We start from the raw sequence: 27,788 nt of genomic DNA on the forward strand, positions 1-27,788 counted from the left end.
GCTCAACCCTAGTCCAAAATATGAATGTTTGTTAAAACAGTTCATAGTTTACAGTCACACACTGCTGAGAAGCTTGAAATACCATTCTTCCTGCTCCATCCAACCCAGACAGGAATCACCATTTAGTCCAGCGTGTCCCTGTTGCTTATGACTGACAGCCAGTGACTACAGCTGTGTAACCAGGTCAACAAGTAGCCCTTATCATGATAACGGCCCCAAAGTACAAGACTCCTGATGCAGACAACTCCGGGAGGCCAGAGGCGCATCAGGGGCCTTCCTTTACACGAAAAGGTCAGTTCTGGGCCAAGTACAATGGGGCACAACATTAATTCCAGCACTCAGGAAATGGAGGCATAGTGGAGCTCTGATTTCCAGGCCAGCCTGGACTACAGAGCAAGTTCCAGGACATCCAGGGCTACAAGGAGAAACCCTGCCTCAATAAACCAACCAACAACAATAAAACCTAAGTTCTTGACTTTCATACAGTTTTTCACTTGTATGTTGAAGCTGCTAAGAGACCATGTTCACACAGGTTTTGCAATAGCATTTGAAACGTTTATTGTGTTTATTGTGCGTGCATGTACAAATGGTACATGCCACAGCTGAGGGCAGGGGTCGGAGGGCAACTTTCACAAGTCGGCTCTCACTTCCGCCCGGCGCTTCCCTCAGATGACACCTTCACACACTGAGCCATCTTGCCAGCCCCTGTTACATTTTTAATTTTTTGTTCTATTTCTTTCAGCATGGAAAATAGTTTATTGTACAAAAAAAGTGAATCACTGTTCTATTTTGTTATTTTGCTAATCTCTTACTGAGCCTAATTTATAAGTCAAAGTTTGTCATAGGTTATATACCTATAGGAAGACATCATACATATAGAGTTCTATACTGTGGCTTCAGGGGTTTGCTGGGAACCCAGCAATGTAGCCCCTGTGGGTGTAAGAGACAAATGTACTTTTCACATATACCTCATGCCTCTCGATAGTTCCATTATGGAATAATGATCACACAGATGGGAAAGCGAGGGTCAGTCAAGGTCCGTAGCCAGAACGGGGTAGAGCTGAGACTCGAATCTGAGCTGTTTGCTATGACAGCTCTGTGCTTAATCACCCATGTTGCCTAAGAGTGTGGGAGTGCTAGTCAGTTAGCGCAGAGCCCTCTCTGCCTCACTTGGCCATGGCCCCCAACCTCTGAGGGCACAGACAGGATGTAAAGAAGGACAGACTCTCTTAAAAGATCACTTTTCTTTATTTCCCAGAACTACTCCCGTCCCAGAGTCTTGCCACCTCACAGACTTCTTGACTCTGTGTAGGACCAAAGAAGGGGAGCTTCCAGGGCCTGACCAGGAGCTGCTGTACGAAGGGTCTTGAGCTATGGTGTTCCTTCTTGTTGCTTTTGTTTTAAAATAGGCTGTCATACTCACAGATCGGCTTGCCATATACCTCAAGCCAACTTCAAAGTTATGGCAATCCTGTCCCAGCACTCCAAGTGCTAGTACCACAGCTATGAGCCACTGTGGCCAGACTCAGCCATGATATTTCTAAAAGCAATTCCCAGGCAGGAGGTCCCTCAATCATTCAATTAAACTTCAAGGAGCAGCAAGTTTACCTAGTTTACTGGGACTATCCCAAGAAAAAATGGGAGGGCCTCTGGGAAGCAGACATTTGCTCACTGAAAGAAGGCATGACATGGGTCTGTGGTCCTGTTTAGCTTGAACAGGGTTAGACCCCAGAAACTCTGAGAAGACTCCGTCCAGCCTCTTCTCAGCAAACACAAGCTCATCATGGTGTGCTGATGTTCCTCTTCAGCAGCTTGGGCTGAACTCACTGGGTACAGGGACAGCACGACAGAAATCCCAGCTCAACCCTGCCGGACACCACCATGCTGGAAGAGCACTTCTTTTACTTTATCCACAATGCTTTCCACCTCAGCCATGGCGCCGAGACCTGGAAACAAAGTTCGTCTGTCGCTGAGAGCCACAACATGTGAGCTAACCTTGCCTGTGGCTACCACTCACATCCCCTGTGCATTCCACCCACGTCCTAAGCCTGGGGAGCCCAAGTCCAGCTCTGCCTGACCTAGATCCATCATATCCCTTCCAAGATGGCCCAGGACAGGCCCCAGGAGTCATTCTATTAACAGCATTTGTTCTATTGCCAGGGGCTCTACCTGCCACTTCATACATATTGTCTCACTTTGGCCTAACAATCCTGAGAAACAAGAATTAACGCTCTACCCATTTCCAGATGAGAGAGCTGAGCTCAGAAAATAGTCTGTCCAAGGTTGCAATGCGCCAGAGAACCACTGGACCACAGAACCCAGAGATGACCCCAAAGCAGAGCCCCTTCTACAGCCCTGGGTTGAGTATGCCAGGAAGCCCACCTTGGTCTCCACACACCAGCTTCTTGCTCACACAGGGAATCTCCACGTAGCCAAAGGACTTGAGCTGGCCCACCTGCCGTGCAGTGAGAGGGTGCTCCCACATGGCGGTGTTCATGGCAGGGCAGAAGAGTAGGGGCTTGCTGAGGTCCCAGGCCCGGATGACACAGGTCTGTGAAGAAGCGGGGGAGAGGTGCTGATGCCCTACCTACCCTTCTCAGTCCTCCCAAATCCTCCCTACTATCCTCATCATCAGAGCAGCTGTTGGCTAGGGATGACTGGATGTCACCCATCTACAGAGAAGTGTTATTGCATTCTTGGGGCAAGGGGAAGTTGTCTCTTCCTCCTCCATCATCTCCACTCAGGCTCTAGCTTGGTCCTAGACACAGGAGATACCAATTAGCACCCACAATGACCCAGATACCTCCAACAGACCTCCATCCTACTGCAATCTCCATGCCCACCAGCCTAAGTCTTACAACTGCAGGGCAGTAATCCCAGGTGGGGGTTGGAGGGAGGAAGCCAGCTTCCTAGCTCTCCTCACTGGAAAGCTAGGAAACAGACTGTTCATGTTCTACTCAGCAACAGCTCTACTTCTAGGTCAACTAAACCCTCAGAACAAAACCATCCAGCACGATACCTTTTCTCATCCCTTATCTCAAGAATCCTTACTGTAAGCCTGTAAGGACGATACTGTCCCTTGCTCACAGATGGGCAAACTGCAGCTCCCTGAGAGAAAAACAGCTGTCCAAGATCACACAGAAACAAATATGGTCCTGTACAACCATTCATTGGACTGGGCAGCCTCCCTACCTCCCAAAGCCAGACCATACCACCAGGTCATACAGCAGAGCAGCTATGAAATGGCTTACCAGTTCAGAGTCTCCCTTCCTTCCTTCCTTCCTTTCTTCCTTCCTTCCTTCCTTCCTTCCTTCCTTCCTTCCTTCCTTCCTTCCTTCCTTCCTTCCTATTTTCTAGCTCGGAGTCTTAAGGTTGTAAACTCTGAAATCATACAAGCTTGAAATCAAAGCATGGTTGATGCTAGATATAGTGACAGACGTCTGTAATCTCAGCCCTCTAGAGGCTAAGATAAGAGAATCTCAAGTTCAGGGATAGTCTGGAATAAATATTAGGACCCTAACTTTTTTCTTTTTAAGAAAAAGTTGAGCCTGGAAGCATACTCCTTTAATCCTTAGAAGGCAGAGGCATGCTGGTTTCTCTGCATAGCCTGCTCTACACATAGCAAGTTCCAGGCCAGCAAGGGCAACACAGATGTTGTTTCCAAAAATAAAATTAAATTTAAAATGAAAAAAAAAAAAAAAAAAAAAAAAGAACATGAATGCTTCAGATGGTGGTGGTGTTGGTGTGGCAGCAGTTTTGGGGGGCAGAGTCTCCCATAACCCAGGCCGGTCTCTGAACTGGCGATGGAACAGCTGGCTTTAACCCTCAGTCCCTAGCTTTCCTAAGTGACGGCATTAGAGGTGGGACCCCCAGATTCCAGCAAAAGATGAAAAGGCTTAGAGGCTCTTAGCTGAGAGCAAGGCACTGAGCACAAGCTCCACAACAATGGCTCCTACATTCACCCAGGTGCAGGCTGGGGAGGCCAGGCACTACCACCAAAGAAACAGGCTTTCTGTGCTTTGACAATACCAGGTACCTGCTCCTGAAAGCTCCTGGGCAGACAGCAACTGTGACACTCCTCCTCAGAAATACAGTCCACTTGGGAAAGGAGGAAGAGTGTAGAGAACAATGTGACAAACAGGCCAGAGCCGGCGCCTGTCCCTCAGGGCCCTTACCCTCTCCTGGGACAGCAAGCAGCTTCAAAATCTGATTGTTTGCATCATCCCAGACACCAGTGTTGGTTTCACACCAACTCCTTACAAAACAAAAACCTGGCGTTGACTGGACAATTTCAGTCACATTTCTTGGCTCTGTACCACCTACTGCTTTTGCAGGAGTTGTAAGTAAACCTAGAAAGGACCCTTGAAAATGGGTGGCATCAGGAAGAGGCTGGGCTTGTCTCTAAGCACCCTCAAAGCAGAGAACACTGACCACAGCAAAAGCCAACCGTCTGTCCTCAGCAGGGCTGCTTCCCCACCATCTGACTCAAAGCTCAGTGCTTCCTGGATAAACCGCAGCTCCTCTGAAGCAACTAGCAGTAGGAAGGGGAGAAGACACTGGCTCCCACAGCAAAATGGCTGGCACCATGCTCAGCGCCTCAACCTTGCCCCTGGGAATCCTCTCAAACAGGGCAGATGCTGTCCAGAGACTAGCACTGAGCCAGACTGGCAACCTTGGGGAGTCACCCCCTCTTTCTGATCTGATGAGAGACCAGAGCAGATGGAGACAGCCATCCCAGGCCCTTGGCCTGGAAGGAAAGAGTGCAGGGCAACATCTAGCACAATGCTCCTCAGCTCCTTCCAACACTGGAGACAGGGAAGAGAGAGTGGGCTGAGCTTTCTTTCAGGACTCTAAGAAGACACTGACTGAGGAGGGGTGCCCCCCCAACCCAAGGCAGCTTACAGCTCAAAATGTAACACTGGCAATTGTCTCGGACATCTGTCTTCAGGTGAGACTATTTGAGGCAAACGGTTAGTTTGGGGAACATGTTCCACTGTCCAGCCAATTCTGAAGAGAATCTCAAAGATAGGAGTGTAGCAGCCTGGAAGAAAAAAACCTAGGTGCTCAGGCCATGCCTGTGATCTCATCACTCAGGAAGGAGAAGGGAAAAGCAAAAAGATCAGGATTTCAAGGCCTGCTGGTCCACATGAGATTGATTATATTTGTTTTATATGTGTGGGTATTCAGACTGCATGGATGTCTGTGCATCATCACATGTGTGCCTGGTGCCCAGGCGCAGCTAAAAGAAGCTGTTAGATCCCCTGAGACTGGAGTTACAGACAGGTGAACTGCCACGTGGGTGCTGGGAATCAAACCTAGGTCCTCTGGAAGAGCAGCCAGTGCTCTTAACCTCTGAGACATCTTTCCAGCTCAGCTAAAGACTCTATTAAGAATGGGGTGCTGTGCATATAATAAAAATATCAACAACAAGGAGGGGAGACCTCGGTGTTCAGAAGGTAGGAGGAACACAGGGATTTTGGGGACACGGCTGAGTACCTCCCTTCCCTGATTCGGTGCCCTGCTGTGCTGTCCCAGTCCTACTGGGCAGTCAGGACCATGCAACACCCAGCTCTGCTTCTCTGTCCTACCCAGTCTGCTCCTGGCCACAGCATCAGGGCGGTGCTCCTCCCACCCTCTGCTCTTAGCCTAATGGTGCTTAGGTCATTAGCAGCTTCCCAGAAGAAAAGCTAAGACCTCCTAACAAGCAAAGAAGATATTAACATCCACTTTTCTTTTATATACTGTAGTCCGGGGGGTTGAGTGAGCCCAGTGTTTCCCACTCACTACACAAGCACTAGCCACTGAGCTCTATCTCCAGCCTTCTTTTTATGTTTTCTTTAGAGAACTTTTGATCCTCCTGCCTCAGCCTTTCAAGTTGCCAGGATTATAGGCTCATGTCACCAGGCTCAGATAAGAGGGCATTGATTTCATATGTGATATCCCAAAACTCCTGATGCATATTCAGTATCCAGTTCTTTACCATTTCAACTCTGAAAATGAGTTGAGTATAGTGACATACACCTGTAATGGCAGCATCCGAACACACAGGTAAGAGGAATGCCAAAGCTGAGACAAGCCTGCATTCTCTCTCTCTCTCTCTCTCTCTCTCTCTCTCTCTCTCACACACACACACACACACACACACACACACGTAAATTTAAACAAAAAATATTTATGAAAGAAAATTACTTCCTACCACATACAAGCAATATTATTAAATGCCTACTTAACGCCTAGCACCAAGCAGGCTCCAAAGACTGATGGGGCCATTTAAGACTACAGTACTCACCATGGAATGCTTTCCTCCTGCCTGCATGGGAGATCACAAATCTCTCTCTCCAAATCAAGCACTCCCTGTGTCCTCAGTATAAGCCTCCAGAACATGGAAGGCGAAAGGTCAAGAAGCTGAGGGAGGGGTGACCATAAGACCTTTCCAGGATGTTCACATAAACAAAGGCAGATGTTCCTTAAGGGGGCAGCTCCCAAGAGGTCTCAGAAGCAATCACTTCTCACTCGGTTTTTCCCCTTTGTCTCCAAGCTTTCCCTGATAGATGGGAAAACTGGGTCTTAGCTTTGGAGCCAAATTAACTATGAAGAAATAAGTCTATGAGATGCACGGGGAAGAAGACACCCTATCAGAGTAGTCCTATGCATGCCTAGATTCTGGTGGGAAGGCAGAACTGATGAGGAAGTAGTAAAGGCAAGGAAATCTATGGAGGCATGTGGAGGGCAGCCTGTGGAGAAGGAAGACGGAAGCAGGGCCTGAGGTGGAGCACCTGGCTGGCCACTGAGGGCGAGAGAAGTGGTCACTCCCAGACAGCGCCAGTAAGGCCAACTGATTCAGCAGACCCAGATCTTCACCCTCCTGGCTATAGAGACGGGGCAGAGGGGCTACTAGACAAACTGCACCCCACAGTAACAGGGGGCTCAACAACCTGCACTCCAGAGTAAGAGATTTCCTTGGACAATGAAACCTTCAGCTCAGCAAACCGGGAGCAAAGTTGGAGAGGACAGACACAGGAGTCACTCACAAGTAAGTTGTCACAGATGCCACTGGCCACCTTCCCCAGAGTGTTGGCATCAAGGGGAGCCACTAGCATGAGGTCAGCCCACCTCCGCAGGTCAATGTGGAGAACTGGGTCAGAGCGCCGCTTCCACATCTGTCAAAGGGAAGAAATGGGGGTCATCAACCCAGTTACTCTCAGTCTGTGTGTAGGGAGGGGACGGCAGCCAAATAGGCCAGGTACAATAAGTTGAGAAATCCAAGGAAACCACCTAGCTCTCCCTCAAAGTCTCCCACTGTCCTCGCTCACAGCAAAGCTGGCAAGCATTGGCCATGGAGCCAGCAGCTTGACAGAAGCCAGGCCCGAGGAAACAAACGCTCCTTGTCTCCCTGAGCTTATTCCCTTTATGGTTTGGTTTTCAAGAGAACTGACATCTGGCAGGGAACTCCTGGCCTGTCTGCTTGAGGCGGAGGCTTGGGTTGTCTAAGCCAGTAGAAGGGCTCTGGGGCAGTGAGAAATGAAGGGGGAGGGCAGCCAGAAATGTTCAAGGCTGAGAATGTTTTAAAACGCCTGGCGGGGCAGCTCTATGTGGCCCACACTCCGTGCCTGGCAAGTCGGCTGGTAACCCCCCTCCCCCTGCAGGAGGGCAGAGACCCGGCCAGCAGCCGTGGGAAGTGAGGCGCTCTGGACAGCCTTGACGCTGAGAGCCACGTGGATAAGGGTGGTGGGAACAGAGCTCCTCTGTGGTTTCATCAGCCCAGATAAGTACAAGGACACTCAACCCCAGGGCACTGAGCCAAAGCTGAGTTCTGCCTAAGGAAGGCGGGACTATAGGCCTCCCACGGGCCAGAAGCTAGACAGATGTTTTCCTCATTGCCTCTACCCAGATGGTCCTGACCACCAACTTGAGCCCAGGCTGTGTGCTCCAGCAGCCAGGACCATAGGCTGACAGCTATAGGACCAGAGGAAGACAGCTCTGTCCTGCTGCAAGAAAAGCAATGGGCCCAGCACTGACCTCCCACTCATCAGCGTCACTGTAGAGGGTGACAGGAACATCCTGAGGGTTGTAGAAGTGTTTGGCTCTCTCCGTTGTTACGACTGTGACTTCCAGCTGTCACCAAGAAAGTGCAGGGAAGGGAGAAAAGAGGGAAAAAAAGTTACTAGACCCACAAGTGTAGCGGCCACATGAGGTCCGGTGAAGGCGGATACTCTCCTCACAGCCTGGTAGTGACAGGACTTCCCCTTAGCAATGAACCTCATGTTTACACAGCTACTTCCGCTGTCACTCAAAGGTCAGGCCCTGCCAGGTGCACAAATTTCACTTCCCTAACTAGGGGCTGCTAAGAACTGACTCACTAACTGCCTCCAGTATATAAAGTAGCAGCCTCGTGTCACTGCGGCAGTTGAGGCAGTGGACGGCAGACAGTGGCAGGGAACTCAAGCCTACCATAGGCAAGAAGGGCCAGCCTAGGAGACTCACAGGACCCAGTTCTAGGCCAACAGCCTGCTCATTATACAGGCCAAGGCACCGACAGCTGGCGCATGCAGACTGTGTCGGTCTCCATGCTCCAGTGAGAGTAGAGTCCCCTCACCTACTTCCAGAATCGAGGCCTGGGTGTGGGCGGGGGCCTCACACTGCAGACAGGCCTTGGAAAGATGAGCTCTGTGTGAATGAGTGTCCTCACCCTCAATTATTGAGGAAGCACTGATGCAAACAAGGAGGGTGTTTAACCTGAGTGACAAAACGGGGCCTAGAGAAACAGCCCAGGAGGAAGTCACTGGGAAAGGAGGGGTGTAGGAAGCCACACCTTAGGAGAAACCACTGAGTCAGAAAGGACATTTGTCCAGGAGGGAGGCCTGTCAGTGGTGACAGAAAGCATCTGTTGACAACCAGGGCTGTGGGCAAAGGCTGTAGTGTCTGACCACAGCCAGCCATACAGCCTGGACAGTTGTAAGCAGTTTTAGTGAATGTATACACTGGAAGAGCTCACACAGGAAATTCAGTTTCCTGGCTGCTGGAGAAACACTAAAAGCTCAATACTGCTGAATCTGCATTCTTGCTTGATAAGAACATGGTGACAAGCCAGGCACAGTGGCGCACACCTGTGAGCCCAGCGCTCAGGGAGGCAGAGGCAGGCTGATCTCAGCAGGTTGGCCCAGCCTGGTCTACAAAATGAGTCCAGGACAGCCAGGGCTACACAGAGAAGCCCTTTCTCAAAAAATAAAAACAAAAACAGAAGGTGGTGTAGTCAGGTCAAGTGCATCTAGCCACCACTCCTGCCCTTGGGCGTCTCTCCCTGATGCGCAGAGCAGGGGCACCATGCTCTCTGCATGGCTCCAGAGAGAAAGCAGACATCAGAGAGGACTGGGGAGTAGCTGCGGGTCTAAGGTTCCCAGAATTGCTGACTGTCCCTCCTGTCTCACTTCCTGTACTTCTCATCCCTATTCCCCTCAAAAGGGGATGTTTTCAGATATCTTTACACTGGTGGTTCTCAGCCTGTGGGTCAGGACTCCTTTGGGGTGTAATGACCCTTTCACAGGGGTCACCTCAGCCTGTGTGTATATCAGATATTTACAATACACTTCTTAATAGTAGCAAAACTATAGTTATGAAGTAGCAACAAAGTAATGTTATGGTTGGGGTCACCAAGACATGAGGAACTATCTTAAAGGACCACAGCGTTAGGAAGGTTGAGAACCACTGCTTTAAGCCAAACCATCACTGAGAATTGAGTCTCTAAGACACCATGAACAAGCTCGCCAGTTCTGAGCAACGGCAAATGAGCACGGCTGCCCTGTCCCTCCACAGATCCCAGCCATGGCGCGTAACCTGGACCCTCCAAGGCAGGGACAGCAGAAGAGGGGAGAGCACGCCAAAGGTCTTCACATTTTCATGGCAAAGACACAGGATAATGAAAGGCTCGATAAGTTACTATACTATGAGAGGAATGATGCATGAACTCAGTCATGCATAACTTCCCAAGTAGGAGAAGAAAATTCAGTCTACGCAACAAAGGGAAGAAAAGACAAGGCAGCAGAGAGAAGCATGATAGACAGAAAGTACTAAATGAAACAGCAGGAGCAGCCACATGTGGTGGCGTAACCCGCAGTCTCAGCACTCAAAAGGCAAAGGCAGGGGGAGTAGGAGTTTAGGGCCAGCCTGGGCTACATAGTGAGATTCTCTACAAACCAGAGAGGATGGGATGTAGCTCAGCTGATGGCATGCCTACACAAAGCCCTAAGTTTGATCCCCACACTACATAAAACCGGGCATGTTGGCATCCACCTATAATCCCTCCTCTCAGGAGGTGGAGATAGAAGATCAGACATGCAGGGCATTTTTGGCAAAATAGTGATACAGAGTTCAAGGCCATTCAGGGATATGTGAGGCTGTCTCAAGAAAAGAAAAAAAAAAAAATGGGGGACTGAGGAAAGAAGGGATTAGAGAAGGCTCAGTAGTAGAAGCCATGGGCCCAATTTCCAACATGGAAACAGATTGCAGGATCAAGCCCAAATGTGAGAAACAGAAACACACAATAACCTACACTGCTGATCAAGATGCAAATATTCTGGGCTGGCGGGATGGCTCTGTGGGTAAAGCTACTCGCCACTAAACCCAGACGTGAGTTCTATCCTTGGAATCAAAAGGTGGAAAAAAAGGACCACCTCCCTCAAGCTGTCCCTCTGATCTCCACATATATGCTGTGCATACATACACACAACATAAATAAAGTTTAAAAAATCACATTCTCATTCAAGCTGGGAGCAGCGGCACAGGCCCATAACCCCAGCTTTTCAGGAGGTGCGGCAGGAGCCACAGGTCCCCTTGGGAACTTAGCAAAACTCTGTCTGAAAATAAGATGGAAAGGGGCTGGCAGTGTAGTTCAGTTGCAAAGTGTTTGCCTAGCATGTGTGAGCCCTTTGTTTGATATCCAATACGGGAAATAAAATAATATTAAAGTAAGCTTTCAGCCAGGCATGGGTGGCACACATCTTTAATCCCAGCACTCAGGAGCCAGAGGCAGGTGAATCTCTCTGAGTTCAAGGCCAGCCTGGTTTTTACAAAGCAGTCTAGGACAGCCAAGGCTACACAGAGAAACCATGTCTCAAAAATAAATAAATGAATGAATGAATAAAATAAAGTAAGCTTTCAGCTAAGTAGTTAAACTGTCAAGAACAGAGGGAAATAACAGCAGTTAAGACTTGTCAAGATACTTTTGGAAAATTAAAGTGGAAGGAAACAGTAGATGTAAATACCAAGACCCACAACATTGCTGAGAACAAGACCAGAGGAAAGAGGGGAGACAGCTCAGGGAGCAGAGGAGCAGGGCACCTTGGAGGGCAGGCAGGAAGTGGGGCTGAATACAGGACTGGTCCACCATCTACAGGGCAAGTAAAGCCTCCTGGCCTCCATCCCAACCTGGCAGCCAGACATTCAGCACTCTCCTCCTACTCAGCAGCCATTTGAGATGTTAAATAGGCCAAACAGTCCTGGGCTAGAAGTGCACCTACAAAATGCCCAGGCAACTGAGCCCTCAACATTATGTTAACAGGCAGGAGACTCGTGTGGGCCTTTCTGGAAAACTCAAATGACCCTGGGACTACTAGAGTACAGCAGAGAAGGAAATTTTGATGTATTCAATTCTAAAGGACCCTAGCAGAACCTTTCATTCCCAGCTGAGTCTTGGCAATGGAGAGAAATTTCCAACCAGCTTTTTACAGCCAAATAGGTACAGCCAAAGAACATAAGACCTTTGAAGTAAACCCTCCAGGTCAAAGAACAAGATTAAACAACTAAACAGAAAACAGAAACTCACAGACAATGCAGGGCGAAAACTCAGACTTGAGAAATACCCAAGAAACAGAACATAGTGCTATTTTTTTTTTCTTTTTATGTGTATGGGCGTTTTGCCTACATGTATATCCAGATACCAGTGCCTTCAAAGGCTAGTAAATCAGACTCCCTAGGACTAGAATTACAAACAGGTATGAGCAATCCATGTATGTGCTGAGAACTGAACCCATATCTTTTGTAAGAACAGCCAGTGTCTTAACTAATGAGCCATCTCTCCAGCCCCCATAATACTTTAATTTTTTTTAAGATCTATTCAGGGAGAAAAAAACAAAAACAACAACTCTGGAAAATTTAAATTATAGTGAAATAAAAAAAATTCAGTGCATCCCACCTGGGCAGCACAGTAAAGCAGACCCTGGTGGCAGGGTGTTGCTGAGTCAGCCCAGAGGGCATGAGCCTGGGAGAGCTGGCCTCACTCCTTGTCTGCCATGCTCCACCCGCTTGCCTGAAACAGGCAAGTGAGCTGACCTGGAGGTCACAGGAGCAGAGAGCTGTCCCCACCCCTCACTGGCTGCAGTACTTGGGAGAATAGGCCCTGCACCTCACTTGGGCAGCACAGTAGGGCCGGCCCTGGTAGCAAAGGCAAAGGCGCAGGTAAGCCAACCTGAAGACAGGCTGATCCAGCCTCCTGCCAGCTGAGGCACTGAGGGAGCTAACTGGGGCAGTGCTGGAGAGAACGCCTGGTGGTGCAGGAGAGCTGGAGGGCCGGCCAGCTCCGCTGCCTCCCACGCCCAATCCAGGGTTTAGAGATGGCCCACCCCAACTTCTACCTCATCTATGATCTGCTGGAGCCATGAAAGGGCTGATCCTGCAGATCCAAGCTGCAGGATCTCCATGACACAGGGCAGGACCTCCAAGAGGAGTCCCTGTGAGGGATCCAGTATAGATGGTGTGGCAGAGACCAGAGTCCTCGAGGTAGGTTAATGACTCATCACAGTGAGCATTTGCAAGTGGAAATGTGGGGGGAAAGGGTATACTGTGTGACACACTGTGACACACTACAGCTTCTATGACAAAAAAATTTTTTTTTTAATTCTACCTTGTTTTGTTTTCTTTGAGGAGAGCTTGGGCAGAGGTTGCAAGGGTGAAAGAAGGATATGAAGGGATGGGGAGATGAGTGGGATTGGGGTATATGATATGAAATTCTCAGGAAATCAATAAAAAGTTAAAAGAAAAAAGGATTCAGTGCAGCTGGGCATGGTGGCTCACATCTTTACACCTAGAACTTGGGTAGCAGAGGCAGTACAATCTCTGAGAGATCAAGGCCAGGCTGATCTACTTAACGAGTTCCTGACCAGCCAAGGCTACATAGTGAGACTGTCTCAAAAAGCCAAAAAACAAATCTTAAAAATTTTTCAAAAGAAAATAATAATTCAATGAAAAGCTTACAAAAATAATAATAATTCAATGAAAATCTGGGGGGGGGTGTTAAGATATATTTTAAAAATACCATGCACTCAATGGATATGATAGGAAGAGATTTATTTGGGGGAAGGAAAAGGGAGAGGAGTTAGGGCCTAAGGGTAGAGAGAGAAGAGACAGAGACAGTGGGAGAGAAAAAGGAGCACGGTAGCGGGGACCCCGAGTGAGTCAGAGCAAGGAAGGGGAGAGAAACCAAGGCAACAACACAGAATGCCACAGTCCTAAGTACAGCCATGACTTCCACCAGCGTGTGCACGGTTGGCAATCAGCAAGAACGCCACAAAATCCTCACCTGTGCGACTACTCAAGGCCCCATTCGGGTGTGAGATCCTTCATAGTTTTCTCATAAACTCCCACACTCACCAGAGTTGGCTCACTGTTTGCCTGGTCTATGGCAGCTCCTAAAATCTTAATCCTGTTGTTTCTCCTGGCCTACCCTCCGCCTGTACCACCATCAGGAGCCCCCAAAGACACTGATTCAGTTGAGGACAAGAGACCTTCCACAAGGCCCACATGCTAGGGGGAGAGAAGGAGGGATAAATAAAGAACCAAGAATGTACCCTTGGAGGGGGAAGAGAGAGAGTCTAAGTTCTGGCCTGAGCTTCCTATATAGGCAAGTATGACCTTGAATTTCTAATCCTCCTGGGTGCTAGGATTACAGAGTTGTACCATCACTCACATTTTATGTGGTTGTGGGGATGTACTCTCCCAATTGAGCTACATCCCCAACAAGAACGGCCCCACTCTAGCAGGAGCTTTCACTGGTTATAAACAGACTGACAGCATCTCCAGGTGGTCTAGGAAGATATCCAATAAAGGTCTCATCTGTGGCTTCCTACCCTAAGCAACAACTCTAAGACTTTTCCTTCAAGATTTTGCACTACCTCTTAGCCAGTCCACACTCTGGCTACCCTCCCAGGGCATACAACCACACTGCTGGGGAGCCTCCTGGGGCAATGTACTCACTTAAGGAGTAATGAGAAGAGCATATGACAGGCAGGGCCTTCCCTATGTCCTTCCCCAAACCCAGTGCTATTGGCAAGCCCAGACTAGTTTTTCTGGTTTTAAAGGGATGCCACTTGATCTGACTCATCAACCCTGTGGGGTTTGTTCTTTCATCTTCGTTCACTTAGCCAAGAGGTCCTAAGAGCCAAGGGTTGGGTGGGTGGGCCCTGGATCAGCACTCCAGCACACGTAAGCACGCAGGTGCATGCATGCGCGCTCGCGTGCGCACACGCACACACACACACACACACACACACACACACACACACACACTATAGACTATTCATTCACATCAGGCAATAAATCCCATGGAGTCCTGGCAGGGCAGAATACGCCCTGAGAGCAGGAACCCTCTGTGCTTTCTCTGAAATTCTTGTGGGTCCTAGTGGAATAGAGCTGGGCATTAAAATCTTCGCCCCCATACTGCATAACTCCTGAAAGTCAGCACTGTCTTGGTCCCCTACAGAGATCCCTCTTAAGATTAGGTTTTGTATCAAGTATTTTTAACCTGTACTTTGTGTGATGTGACGGAAGCCTGGCCAGACAGATTGCATAAGCTGTCTGCATTGTGCCTAGCATTTATAGAGATTCCTTCCTGAAACCAGCTCACAAGGCTGGTTTCCTTTTCTCTGTTGAATCTGGAATCTGGGGATCCTGAAAAGCTGGGGGGTGGACGCAGGTGGAAATGGAAACAGGATTCTCAGTGATACCTCCACCTCTACTTTAGGCCTCTAGTCTGGTCCAGGCTATGGCAAGAAACCTGTGTAAAAATACTTCACAGTCTGAGCATGACAATCCCATAGCCAGGGTCTCCACCTCTGTCCCTCTTCTCTACTAGAAGTTAGGGGCATTGCCATCCCTGGTTATGACAACAAAGACTTGTCTCTGGACATTGTTCAATGCTCTCCAACCAGCAACATTATCTGATAAGAACTCGCAGTCATAGTGGAAACATTTTGCCAGTTCTGTCCAGTGTGGCCACCACCAGTTACAGGTGGCCACTGAGTGCCTGAAGTCTCTAGCCCTGCACATGATGACGTCCCCATGGAAGCAAAGGACTTCAAAGAGGAAACACCTGTTGTCTTAGTCACTTCTCTATTGCTGTGATAAACCACTACCACCAAGGCAACTTAGAGAAGGAAGGGTTTGTTAAGGAAGGGTTTGTTTGGGCTTACGGCTCCAGAGGGACAGGAGTCTATCACCATTGCTTTGGGGAAGAGTAGCAGGCAGGCACGGCAACTGGAGTAGCAAACTCCAGTTCATTATCTTACATTAAACCACAAGCAGGAAGCAGAGGTAGCAAACTGAGAATGATGTGAATCTTTGACTACTCAAAGCCTGTCCACAGTGACATGCTTCCTCCAGCAAGACCACACCTCCTAAACTGTCCAAACAGCCCCACCAACTGTGGACAGGTGTGCTAATGCCTTAGAGTCCGGGGAACAGCTCACTCAAACCACATCTTCCATGTACTTATCCTGTGATCAGACAATGAATCAGAGCTTTAGAATGGGGACTCTCGGCTGGCACATGCAGTAAAGGACCCTGACACTGGGTCAATCAATATTAATACTGCTATATTATAAATCTGTACCTGCAGGCCAGTGATCAGACAAGCTGACACTAGCCCAGGGATGAGAACGGCAGCTATGGTCTCGGAAAAGACTGCCGATGTCCACAGCAGTGGTCCAAAGCCCCGAATAAGTACTCAGATCTCTCATAAGGAGAGATGGTACAACTCTCATTTATCAGGCTTACCATACACAGGCCATGGGGGCCAAAGTCCTCAACCAGAGCCTAGCCAGGCAGGAGTGGCATGCATAACCCTGACTATAGAGCAAGACAGGCAGAGGCTAGCCCATTTTAGGGTGCTGTAACATGTGTAACCCTACCTATAGAACAGAGAGTGGCTGGCCAGGTGGTAGTGGCACACGCCTTTGATCTCAGCACTTGGGACACAGAAGCAGGTGGATCTCTGTGTTCAAGGCCAGCCTGTTTACAGAGTGAGTTCCAGGGCAGCCAGGGCTACACAGAGAAACTCTGTCTCCAAAAAACAAAAAACAAAAAACAAACAAACAAAAAAAACTAAAACTCCCCCCCCCCCAAAAAAAAAAAAAAACAAACAGAAAAAGGACAAGCAGAGGGTAGTGTACATTAGGGAAGTGTGGTATATACAATCCTGTCTACAGAGCAGACAGGTGGAGGCTAGCCCACAATTAAGTAGAGAAAACCCATGGTCAAGATCTGTGCTCCCCAAGTTCACTCAATGACAAGAATCCGAAAACTAGCGCAGTTCTGCCACCTTACTCACAGAGAGGCCTTGGGCAAGGTAAGAATTTTCCGTAACATACCCCACCTCAAACTTCACTGTCTTAAAAAATACAAGTACACACAAAGGTTAGAAAGCAAAAACTTACAGTACGACACAAAATGAAACCTATCTCCTTCCACAACTGCCTCCAGAGGAGGGAAAACTGCAGAAAGTCTTAAATATGTAAACATGCAAGGACATCATGTTTTATATTAAGAGCCAACGAACATTTTCGGTAACAGTCAGAGACTGAGCTCAGAGGCAGCCGCACGCAATGCAGAGGCTGGTATACGCAACTGTGAAGCATAATGCATGAACTATCATGGATCTTGATGCAAATTCCCTGTCAGTGAAATCATTTCTTTATTATTATTGGGGGTGGGGATGTGCCACGGTACTCATGGTGGTCAGAGGACGTAACAGAGTCGGTTCTTTCCTTCCACCTTTATACGAGGCGGAAGGGACATCTTGCATGGTTGGGCAGCCAGGGCCTTCATTTACTGCGCCCTCTCACCTGGCCCATCACTTCTGAAATATTTTCTTTTTAAAGTTTTAATTCCTAAGTGTGTGTGTGTACATGCATGTGTGCATAAGCGCGCGCGCGCACACACACACACACACACACACACACACACACACACACGCACATGGACATGTGAGTATGGGGAGTCACAGAGGTCTGATTTGATCCTCAGGAGCTGAAGTTCCAGGCTGTTGTGAGTCACGCAACATGGATGCTAGGAAGCCAACAACATGGGTGCTAGGAAGCCAACTCAGGTACTCTGGGAAAGCCATATGCAATCTTTTTCATTGTTGTTTTGTTTTTTGAGCCAGGGCCTCTCTATGTAGCCTTAGCTGTCCTGGACTCGCTCTGTAGACCAGTCTGTCCTCAAATTCACAGAGACCCACCTGCTTCTGCCTCCCTGAGGGCTGGGATTAGAGGGGTATGCCACCGTGCCCGACTACAGCATGCACTCTTAACCACTGAGCCATTGTTAACCCCGAAGATGAGAGGAAAAAGACCTAAATCATCATGGGCAAATTAATTAAAGGAAGCAATTAATTAAAGCAACCTTTGTTTTATTCGTATCCACAAGCTCCCTCCCCTAAGGCAGGGTTTGAGAGGTCAACCTTGGATTGGAGAAAGATAAGGTTTCTATAGCTCGGGATACGGGATTCCCAACAGGTGGGGTTACAGGAGCAGAACATAAGTGGAACAAGTTAGTCCTACCTGGACTCCTGAAACAAAGCAAGGTGGGCATAACAACAGGCAGTCATACAAGGTACCCATGGCAACACTTTTGAAACAAAGACAGGGTTGCCATTCCTGGAACAGGCAGTCCAGAACCTTTTGTAGTTAAGGTTACAGGTGGGGTGTAACCCAATTCTCAAGACATAGATTTAATCATAGACAGGAATGACCCTAGTTTGTCTTTACTGTAAAAGGGTTTTAAGCCTAAGATGGAAACAGGTTGGTTCTTCACCATCTCTCCAGCCCCTCTGAAGGTTTCATGTAGCCCAGTAGGCCTCAAACTTGCTCTGTAGCTGAAAACGACCTTGCCCTTCAGATCCTCCAGCCTCTGCTTCCTGAGTACTGAGATTACAGAGGTGTGCCAGGTTTATGTGGTGCTGGAGGATGAAGCTAGATGGCTGTGCATGGTAGGCAAGTCCTCAACCAACTGAACCACGTCCCAAACCATCCCTGTCATCTTCGTTTGTTTGAGAATGAATCTCACTGTATGATCCCGGCTTGCCTGGACCTCACTATATAGACTAGGCTGGCCTTGAACTCACAGAGATCCAGTTGCCTCTGCCTCCCAAATGCTAGGCTTAAGCGCATGTGCCACCATCCTGCCACTTTTATAAGCCACAAGACTATTTTTTTTAAGACTATTAACTATTTTAAAATGTAAAAACCGAGGCTTGAAATGCAGTTTAGTAGCTGGGTGCTCATCCGGAGTACACGAGACCATTGTGGGGTTGGTTCTTAGCACTGAAGAAAACGTGTTTAAAAACCATTCTCAGTTGCCGGCTACCGTCTGTGGATGCTGCCATCTGCACTGTGGTTTACTTCACTTCTACCCTTGTACCAGGCCTGGCAGGGATTAAGATATTTTGAAGGGATACTTACTTTGGCTATCAGACTATTCAAACAGTAGACCCTAAGTGACCGAACTCCCCGGAAGCTCCTGCTGGGAGGGGAGAAAGCTTAACGCCTGGCCATCAGGGGGGGGAAAGGGACCCCTAGTGAGACGACCTCACAGAAGAAACAATGATCTCAACTGCGGGTGGGCTGGCACTTTAGCTGGGACTGCCTAGACCCACAAACCCCAAGTCCTCTGTTTAAACAGAAATTTCACCTCAAGACCCTGAAGACAGCTTTGGGGAGAAGGGGAGCTCTTTACCCCTCTTCCCAACATGGCCACACTGAATAAATCTTCCTTTTTCCCTTTTTTTACTATTAAGTTTGGGTTTTGTTTTGTTGTTGTTGTTATTGTTGTTCTGATTGGCTTGTTGAGGAGAGCTGGCTGAACCTGGCTTCCTGGGGCACAGACTGTGCCCTGAAGTTTGGTAGCATCCTTAGGAATGCCCCACACCCATGGGAATGGACCGCTTTATTGTTCCAAACCACTGCAAGCAGCCTGAGAGGCTGCCGTGAGTGTGCGCTGTGCTGCTGGACTCCCAGTTTGATTTCGCTTTAATGAGCATCCTCGTACATCCTCGGGAACTTTTGCAACCATAGAATTTAATTCTGAGTGAAACAAAGGCTATGAGCATTTAAACTTTTTCTGTATATTGACAAACTGTCCAGAAAAGCAGAATTTACTTCATACTGCCTATGAGCAAGGTCCTCCTTTCTCATTTTAATCCCTGGGTGTCCTAGCAGATGTGCTAAAACCTATCTCTCCGTAAACCCAAGGACTACCACAACTCCCTCTATGGCGGATCTTCCCTTTGCCTCTCAGCCCTGCTGCCGCTGGCCCTGAAAAGCAACTATGGTTGTCTGTCTTGTTCCCACCACACTGGTCTGAAATCTTCAAGCCAGACTGCCCACCCAGGTGCAAAAACTGAGGAGACAACCTGGATGAAACTGCTGTCCAAGTACATGACAACTACAGAGTTGCACAACAATCTCCTAGATGAACTTTGTCCTGCTCCCTTTTGCCCTCCCATCTAGAACCTTTTAACAGCAGGGACTCTCAGGACGGACCACGTGCATACTTGCCTTCCCTGTACAGCATGGCTTTAAACAAAAACCAAGGCCAAGTAAGGTCGGCAGCTCTCCCAGGACGCCTGCGAGTGCTGGCACACCAGGTGTGCATGTCGAATGGCCTGCAACCCACACCCAGATGCTTACTGACTACTCAGAAGCTGACTGTCCTCAAGAGAACCGGGGGGGGGGGGGGGGGGGGAACCTTGTGCACATGCATGATGAACTTAGGAAAGAGGTGGGGTTGGTTGCTCCAAGCGACCAAGACTCTGACATGAGGAGGCATTGGGAAACTCAGTACTCCCAGGAAAGGAACTGGGGAAGGAGGGCTGCGAAGGGAGGGAAGTGACCCTCAGACAAACTAGGGGCCTCCCCTGGTTACCAACACCTCACACAGCCTTACAGGGCAAAGCTAGGATTGGTAGCTTCATCTTCAGGATGAAGCCATGGGAACCCTCATGTGCACAAAGGCGCTGCAGTTCCAGGGGCTTTTCCCAGGTTGCTGTCTCAACAGCCTCAACACCTCAAGCCATGTGGTAGCCCAAAGGCGGTGACATACAGCAGAGGAGATGTGCCAGACAGGAAGCGCACACCGCTAAGTGCTTCCGCGTGCCAAGTTGCTGTCAAACTGCGTCATCTGCCCTCCCCCTCCACGCCAGGGGGATGGCAGCAGGAATCATTCCTACTGTAAAGGCAGGCTCTTAAGAGTCAAGCAAGGAGGCCTCCACAGCCCTCTGGCTGCCTCACCTGAGCTCCAACCTCGGACAGAGAAACAGCGGGCCTACGCCTGTTCCAGACATGGCCTGTCCTCCCTCCCAGGGGCCCAGGCTAAAAAAGCTGGGGGTAGGCGGAGCCGCCACCCTGCAGGCAGCCCTTTGCTCACACCCCGACACATGCGTGGGCCGGGAGGAAGTGGTGGAGTTGCCATTCCCTTGTGCACTGAGGCTGCCCATCTGTTTCCTGGGATAGAACTCCCTACCCCCATCCTCCTACCCGGAAACTCACTTGCTCTGGGGCTATGGGAAAAGGAACTATCTGAGTTCCTCTCCCTAGGGGGTGGTGACAGACCCTGTTCACCACCTCGGTCCAGGCCTCCTTCCCTCCGAGCTTTAGCTGACCTGCTGCCACCAACAGCCCTGGAGCGCATGAAGCAAGGGCCATCACGGGAGCCTCCCTGCTCCTGTCCGCGAAGCGGCTGTCTGTTCCTGTCTGCAGCTGGCATCTTCACTTAGTTCAGCCTTGGGGGAGGGAAGGGCAGGGCTTAGAGAGAGAAGGTAACATTCTGGGTAGAAGTTGGTAGAAAGTAAAGGAATCGGCCTTTCCAGTCCCTCACTGGAAGGACCCACATTGGTCATCTGTGTGAGAGGAGCGCACTCTGCTGGACCTGCAAGATACAACCATCTAGGCGGCTGTGCACACACAAGGCAGAAAAGAAGCCTTGGTGCCTTAACCTATGCCCCACAAAACTAGTGTTGGACTAACACAAGCAGTGCCTAACGCAGCCTATGGTCCTATCTCAAATGAGTTTAAAAGGAAACAAAACCATCCAGGCTGGGACAAGCAGGAAAGGTGAGTCGAGGGTTTGTATAGACCTGAAAGATGAAGAGAAAGGCAATTATATGCAAGCCCCAACCCAAAGCAATGGTCATTAGGTGGAACACAAGTACAGCAGGAGGATACATGGACCCACCAAGGATTCTGAGGAAGTGAAATCTATACCTGCTAGAGCTGACAATATGTCTGTCTTTGAATTTCTGCTCCTCAACCCTAATATATAAAACTTGTCAAAGTTGAGGTGGCCTGGCCAGGAACAGAGTGAAAAGCTCCCAGTCCACCACACAGTAGTGGCTTCTAGAGTATCTTTGAACGCCGGAGGGAACAAGGTTTGAAACAAGAAGTAGAGGTAATGAACAGCTCTCAGGCTTTCAATGTGTCTGACGGGAAAAGCAAAGTGTCTAACAAGGATGGAGAGCTGAGCCTGAGAGTTCGGAGAGGAATGAAAGTGGGGGCAGGGGATCGCGGGGTGCCAAAGCCTCTGCCCTTCTCTGGGCCACTTTTCTACAACAGGACTTCAGGGATCCTCAGGGTCAGTGTATGGGGTCCACACTCTCCATTCATGGTGCTCTTTCCCTGTCTTCTCATGCTCTGCCCACACTGTCCCATTTAATCTAGCGTCTGCTTATTTTGTACACTAGTCCATCTCCTGTGCGCCCCACACACCAGCACAATAGATTTCCTTCCATACACAGCAGGATTGAGGAAAAGAACATCCCATGTACTGCAGAAATGAGCTGCCCAGGGAGCAGTGACTCCCCAGTGCCAGAAGACACTATGCTTGTCTTGAGAGGGTACTCACCCCAGGAAGGTCCAGAAGCTTTGCTACCAGAAGAGGCAGCTTCAGGGCAGCGACGCTTCCAGTGACACCCACAAGAACGTGAAATGCTCTCTCCACCGGAGGTATAGAGGCTGGGTGTGGGACCCTCGCTTCCATGTGGTGTCTGGTGGCTTTCTGGGAGCCTAGAAATCCTGGGTTTAGAATCTAAAACAGAATAAAGGGCATCCTCTTCATTCATAGTCATACAAGAGTTTGTGGTATGCCCTAGACTGTCTAGATGCTGGGGCTGCTGTGGGTGTCAACAGTCCCAGGTTCTGAATGCACACAGTGTGATGAGCAAGTCAGGCCTCCTCTCCATACAATGCTGTAAGGGCAGTACCTGTGCCATGACTGTCCAGTGACTAGCTCAGAGATGACGTCACATAAAGGTGTCATTCAGGCTCAATCCTGCAGGATGAGCACTTTTTCAGACAGGAGGAAATTATTTCAAATGTAATAACCCTGCACAGTGAAGTGGTCTGGAAGAGAATGGCAGGTGTGGGGAGCAGCCTAGGTTAAGAGAGAAGCTGAAGAGTTGTGAGGAGGTTAGGAAGGGCCAGGCTGCACAGTCAGATCGAAGCCAGAATGTCAGCGGCGGTGAGAACCTGGTGCTTTGATATGAAAAAGATGAGACTGGGGCTGGTGATGTGTGGAGAGGCCCGTGGCTGCTGGTAGAGACTGGGGAATTACTGCGATGTGCCTGGCTGACTAGTGAAGAGGATGGAAAGAGAATGAGGACAAGAGCTGTGAGTGATGTGGAACCACAGGCAAGAACAGTACTTCTAGAGCCAAGAGACATGCCCCTGCAGCCCCGTCCCATCCTTATGGGCCAGAGTGAACACCAAACCAAGAGGCAAACAGAAAGCAGTAGGCCACTCCACAGGGGCAGCTGGCTGGGCTCTCCCTCTGGCAAGTGCTTGTGACGCTGTGGCTGATGCAAACATCAAAACCTCTACTCACTGCACCAGCACACCTCACTCCGTCAGCCAGTCCCCAAGGACCAAACTCTGGGCAGAGAACTGGGGAAGACAGCACTGCTGCCTTTAGGGACTGTATGGATGAGTTTGGGATGGCCCTTTGGACGGAGCCTTTCTGATGACCTCTCACTCGGTTTATGCATCAGTGTCCGCTAGCAGCAGTCTCCCCACATATTAACCACCACCCACCTCTCCCCTCACGGCCAGCCCTCAACATCTGGACATCTGTGAGTAAACGGTGCACTGGGCAGATGGGTGCCCTGGGAAGCAGCAGTCCTGGGTCCTGTCCAAGGTTGTACTCCTGACCTGCTCTATGACCCTGGGCCAGGGTCATTCCCTCCCCAAAACTGTGCTCATACGAAAAACATATAAACAGATGATTTCTGAAACCTCCTTCAGTGCCACCTGAGTCAATGCAAAAGACAGTGGTAAAAGACTCTCTACAAGATAGAAAATCCCAGAAGATGCCTTCAAAAGGTCAGTTTCAGCCATGGACAGATAACGCAGTAGCTCAAGCTCCCTCCCCATGCCTGGGTACCCACAGGGGCCTCTCTGGCATTTTCCTGTAACGTTTAGGCATATATCTGTAAAAGCGGAGGTGATGCTGGTTAAGCACAAACTGGTTCCCTGGCCACAATTCCCACCCCTCAAGTTCTTGCTGCACTTCTTAAAGATTTACTTTATCTATTCACTGTTTATATGTATGAGTGTTTTGACTGCATGTATGTCTGTGCATCACCTGTATACAGTGCCCAGAGGCCAGAAGAGAGTGTCAGAGCCTCTGAAATTGGAGCTACAGGTGGTTGTGAGCACTAGGTGAGTCTAGGGAATTGAACCCAGGGCCTCTGCAAGAGAAGTATATGCTCCCTTAATCACTGAGCCTTCTCTCTAAGCCCTGCCCCTCGTCTGCCCCTAGTACTTTAAATCTTTGCTAAAATTCAGGGCCTCAACCAGAAGCAGGCCTGTTAGAGAAATACACCCAAAAATCTAGGGAGCACTGTTAACATCTGACCATGGGACCAGCTTCTCCCGAGCACAACATTAGTAGGTGGGACACACGTTTGGGGTTTGTTTTCAATTATTTTATTATTTTAAAATATTTATTTATTTATTTACTTACTTATTATTTATACAGTGTTCTGCCTGCATGTGTCCTGCAGGCCAGAAGGCAGCACCAGATCTCATTACATATGGTTGTGAGCCACCATGCGGTTGCTGGGGATTGAACTTGGAATCTCTGGAAGCGCACACAGTGCTCCTAACCTCTGAGCCATTTCTCCAGCCCCCCTAATTATTTTATTTGTAATTACGTGTGCACATGAGCATGAGCACTTGAGTGCAGATGCTCTAGGAGGCCAGAGGCATCTTGGAGTTCTGGGTAGCTGTGAGCAGCCATCACTCCAGCTCCATGAGAAGCACATTCTTTTTTGGTTTGTTTTTTTCAAGACAGGGTTTCTCTGTATAGCCCTAGCTGTCTGAGAATCACTTTGTAAACCAGGCTGGCCTCGAACTCACAGAGCTCCATCTGCCTCTGTCTCTGAGATCAAAGGCCACCACACCTGTCAAGAAGCACATTCTTGATTCTTCAGGAAAACTTACCTGTCAGTCCTCAAAACTTGACCCTACCCTACTTCAGTCAAATGATGCAAGAACAGGAAGAGTCCTGCAAAACAGAAGCACAATTTCATTTCTGCAGTCCCTGAACCTCAAGAAGATAAAATTCCTAAGGGCTATATTACAGAAAGCTGTCAGTTAAACTGGAGACAGGACTCTGCAGGGCTCATTTCAACTGCTCCCCCCCAGCAGGCACTGTGACCCAAAATACAATGCTTGATCTGCTAACCAAGCTTTGCCAGGACCAAAGCCATTATTCTAGGAGGAAGGGAGGGAGGAAGAGAGGAAGAAAGGGAGAGAGAGGGAGAGAGGAAAGAAGGGAAGGGAGGGAGAGAGGGGAAAGAGAGAATACAGAAACCAGATTCTTTAACCCACATTTGGAAGCAAGGTCAAATCTGTTCAACCTGAATGCCAGGGAGATGGCAGCTGGCAAGAGTTTGTTTACTCTCCAAGATCAAATTCCTCCATCCAGGTCCTATGAAAGACTTTTACATTTATTTCTTAACACAGTAGGGGTGACTGTAGGCAGCACCTCACTTCCTGGGACCTGCCACTCACAGGAACTGTGAGCAGAAAAGAGTAGACAAGCAGGTTATGACTGAAAGGTTGTAAGTCCTGTGATTCCACCACCAGAAAACTGCACTTTCTCTATCCTTCAGAAAGACAGAAGAGCCTTTGCTTACATAACAAACATAACTTCTAAAACACAGTAACAAGAGAAACTTTTCTACCCTTGGAAATGCTTCATATTTGTGTTTCTTTCTATCTGGTTAATGATGTGCCTTCTGATGCTCTGGAGCATAAATTTTCCAGCACAATTCCTTTGGCTCCGGTGGACTGCCCTCCATCCTAACCATGAAGCTCACTGGTTAGAACAGGGACAAGGCTGTACATGTCTGCATTCCTGACATGCTTGTCCAGAAGCATCCAGGAGCTGAACATTATAACATCTAATTTTCTCCTACCACTACTGACCCTCTGAAGAAAAAAATGAAAAGGACAAGCTTATTTTATCATGTTGTTCCACCAAAGTCAAGCTTGAGTTACTCTTGGCCATCCTTGAACTTCAGATTAATTTTTCTTTCCAACCTCATAGCCAGGTACAAGGGAGACACACATATGTGCTGGCTATAGCTAACTAGCTCTAGACTAGTCTTTATTCTAAGCTACATATGCAGAAAATCCAATTTTTTCATATTTTTACTTGACATTTATTATAACCACAGAACTTACGCTTATTCTTATGTATATTTCAAGAAAAAGTTTGGTGGCACATGCCTTTAATTCCAGCACTTGGAATGTAGATTTCCAGGAGTTGAGATCAGTGGTCTACACAGTGAGTTCTCGGCTAGCCAGTCCTACACAGTAAGACCTGTCAAGAAAGAGAGAAGGGTCAGGGGAGAGAGAAGGGAAAGGAATAGAGGAGGAGGGAGGAAACAGAATTTAAGAGAACACATATACACAACAGGGAAAGGGGACTCAATGTGTGAATGTCTCAGTGTAATCAAGGGCAAAGTTCAGTAAAGTTTCATAAATATGAATATGAATTCTGCCTGTAACAAAATGGGCAAGAATGTAGCCAGGAGCCTGGGGCAGTTGGCACATGCCTGTATTCCCAGCACTCGGGAACACAGAGGCAGGCAGATTATCTGTAGACTAGCCTGGTCTACAAAGTGAGTGCAGGACAGCCAAGGCTACACAAAGAAACCCTGTCTCGGAAGAAAAACAAAAACAAAGGCAGGAAAGTGTGACCACCTTACAGCAAAACCCCACGATACATTAAAAGGGTATCCCACACCACCCAGCACCTAAACCCCTTTCTCTGTGGTAGGAAAGGCAGGGAATAGTCAAAGGCTTGGCATTCTGACTTCTCTCGAGGACACATGTCCTGCTGGTTCCCAACTGCTAGAGAGAAGCAGAAAACCCCTCCCAGGCACCCATCACTTCCTGAAGCTGGCAATCTCTCCTGCCTATTATCTAGTTCTGGTTTCTAATATTCCAAACGTCGGTGACGTGAAGTTTCTTTCTGACATAAACTGCCTCACTCTAATTTTTAAATGACACTCAGCAAGTTTAGGAATTAAGCATCTAAACACCACTAGGGTTCTCCTTTCTCTAGTTTATTACTTTAAAATACATCCCGAGGCAAGCTGGCTCAGTAAGGTAGCTTACAGGCAAGCCTGAGTGCGGGACTCGTGGTGGAGTTGAGTCCTGCAAGTTGTCCTATGACAACTCAAGCTGTGACAGCCACCCTTCTTCCAAAATAAATGAAATTTTACTAAATAAGAGGTTTGCATTTCGGTACGCTCCTAGATCTTTTGTGGGCATCTTATGCTGCAGCTTTTCAAAGGTAAGAGTCAAGTGTGGGTGTCCTGATTGCGCCGCATGACGTCTACGGGCACACGTGCTGCATCAGATCCCCAAACTCTGAGATCGGGGTCACACCCGCGCCCCACACTGCACACATTAACACTTCGATTCTCAAGCGGACCCACAGACGCCACCGGAGCGTCTCCCACCGACCCCCCTACGGAACCATAGACAGCGGTCTACACCCTTTCACCGCTCACCAGCTCCAGGCTGCCCCCAAATATCGCGGTATCTAGCACCCTTCCGGCTCTAAATAGCTCGCGAGAAAGCTAGTGATCGCACGGCCTTCTGGGAGTCGTGGTCTACTTCTCTGCCTTCTGGGAGTTGTAGTCACCAGGAGCCCAGTGCTTTGTACATCTTTAGCGCGTTCTCCAGGACCAATTGTGTGATTCTCTGCCAACTACCCCGCACACCTGTTCAGAACTCAGGCACTTAATACTATTTACCACGCCGTTCAAGAGGCAGCTCTGCTCTTGAGACAAACAGAAATACATAAAATTAGAGGCTGAGATTGAGCAAGCCGCATGATCTAACACACTAGGCAGGAAAACCATGTCATTGAAGGAATCACTTAGAATCTTTTCTTTTTCTTCTTTCTTTTAACTCTGGCTGGTCTGGAACTCAGAAATCTGCCCGCCTCTGCCT

The 27,788-nt window shown here is 48.8% G+C and overlaps 1 protein-coding gene across 4 annotated transcripts; it reads right to left on the minus strand.

Moving 5' to 3' along the window:
• Nucleotides 1–1,229: 1,229 nt before the first annotated feature.
• Nucleotides 1,230–27,388, minus strand: Ppcdc (phosphopantothenoylcysteine decarboxylase). Of its 4 annotated transcripts, none has more exons than XM_055622066.1 (9): nt 27,344–27,388; nt 26,052–26,145; nt 25,178–25,336; nt 24,759–24,822; nt 22,165–22,347; nt 8,020–8,115; nt 7,032–7,160; nt 2,383–2,551; nt 1,230–1,946 (listed from the first exon to the last, which is right to left on the minus strand). In XM_055622066.1, the coding sequence occupies exons 5-9, from the start codon at nt 22,297–22,299 to the stop codon at nt 1,861–1,863; spliced, it is 615 nt and encodes a 204-aa protein (XP_055478041.1). In that variant the 5' UTR covers nt 22,300–22,347; nt 24,759–24,822; nt 25,178–25,336; nt 26,052–26,145; nt 27,344–27,388; the 3' UTR covers nt 1,230–1,860. The 4 variants fall into 4 exon arrangements, with proteins under 4 accessions (XP_055478041.1, XP_055478042.1, XP_055478043.1 ...); XM_055622067.1 differs by lacking the exon at nt 27,344–27,388 and adding an exon at nt 26,946–27,321; XM_055622068.1 differs by lacking the exons at nt 25,178–25,336; nt 27,344–27,388 and having other exon boundaries at nt 26,007–27,321.
• Nucleotides 27,389–27,788: the final 400 nt, after the last annotated feature.

This window comes from Psammomys obesus, unplaced genomic scaffold (genome assembly GCF_907164565.1).
Source record: "Psammomys obesus unplaced genomic scaffold, mPsaObe1.curated_primary_1811, whole genome shotgun sequence".
NCBI classification, from domain to species: domain Eukaryota; kingdom Metazoa; phylum Chordata; class Mammalia; order Rodentia; family Muridae; genus Psammomys; species Psammomys obesus.

Bases quoted from the DNA above. Each gene is read 5' to 3' on its own strand.
- Ppcdc (XM_055622066.1), bottom strand. From the start codon at position 22,299: ATGGAAGCGAGGGTCCCACACCCAGCCTCTATACCTCCGGTGGAGAGA. The intron at 8,116-22,164 runs GTGAGTACCCTC...TCTTGGTGACAG, and splicing joins AGCTTCTGGACCTTCCTGGG to CTGGAAGTCACAGTCGTAAC. The intron at 7,161-8,019 runs GTCAGTGCTGGG...TCCCTTTGACAG, and splicing joins GTGACGCTGATGAGTGGGAG to ATGTGGAAGCGGCGCTCTGA.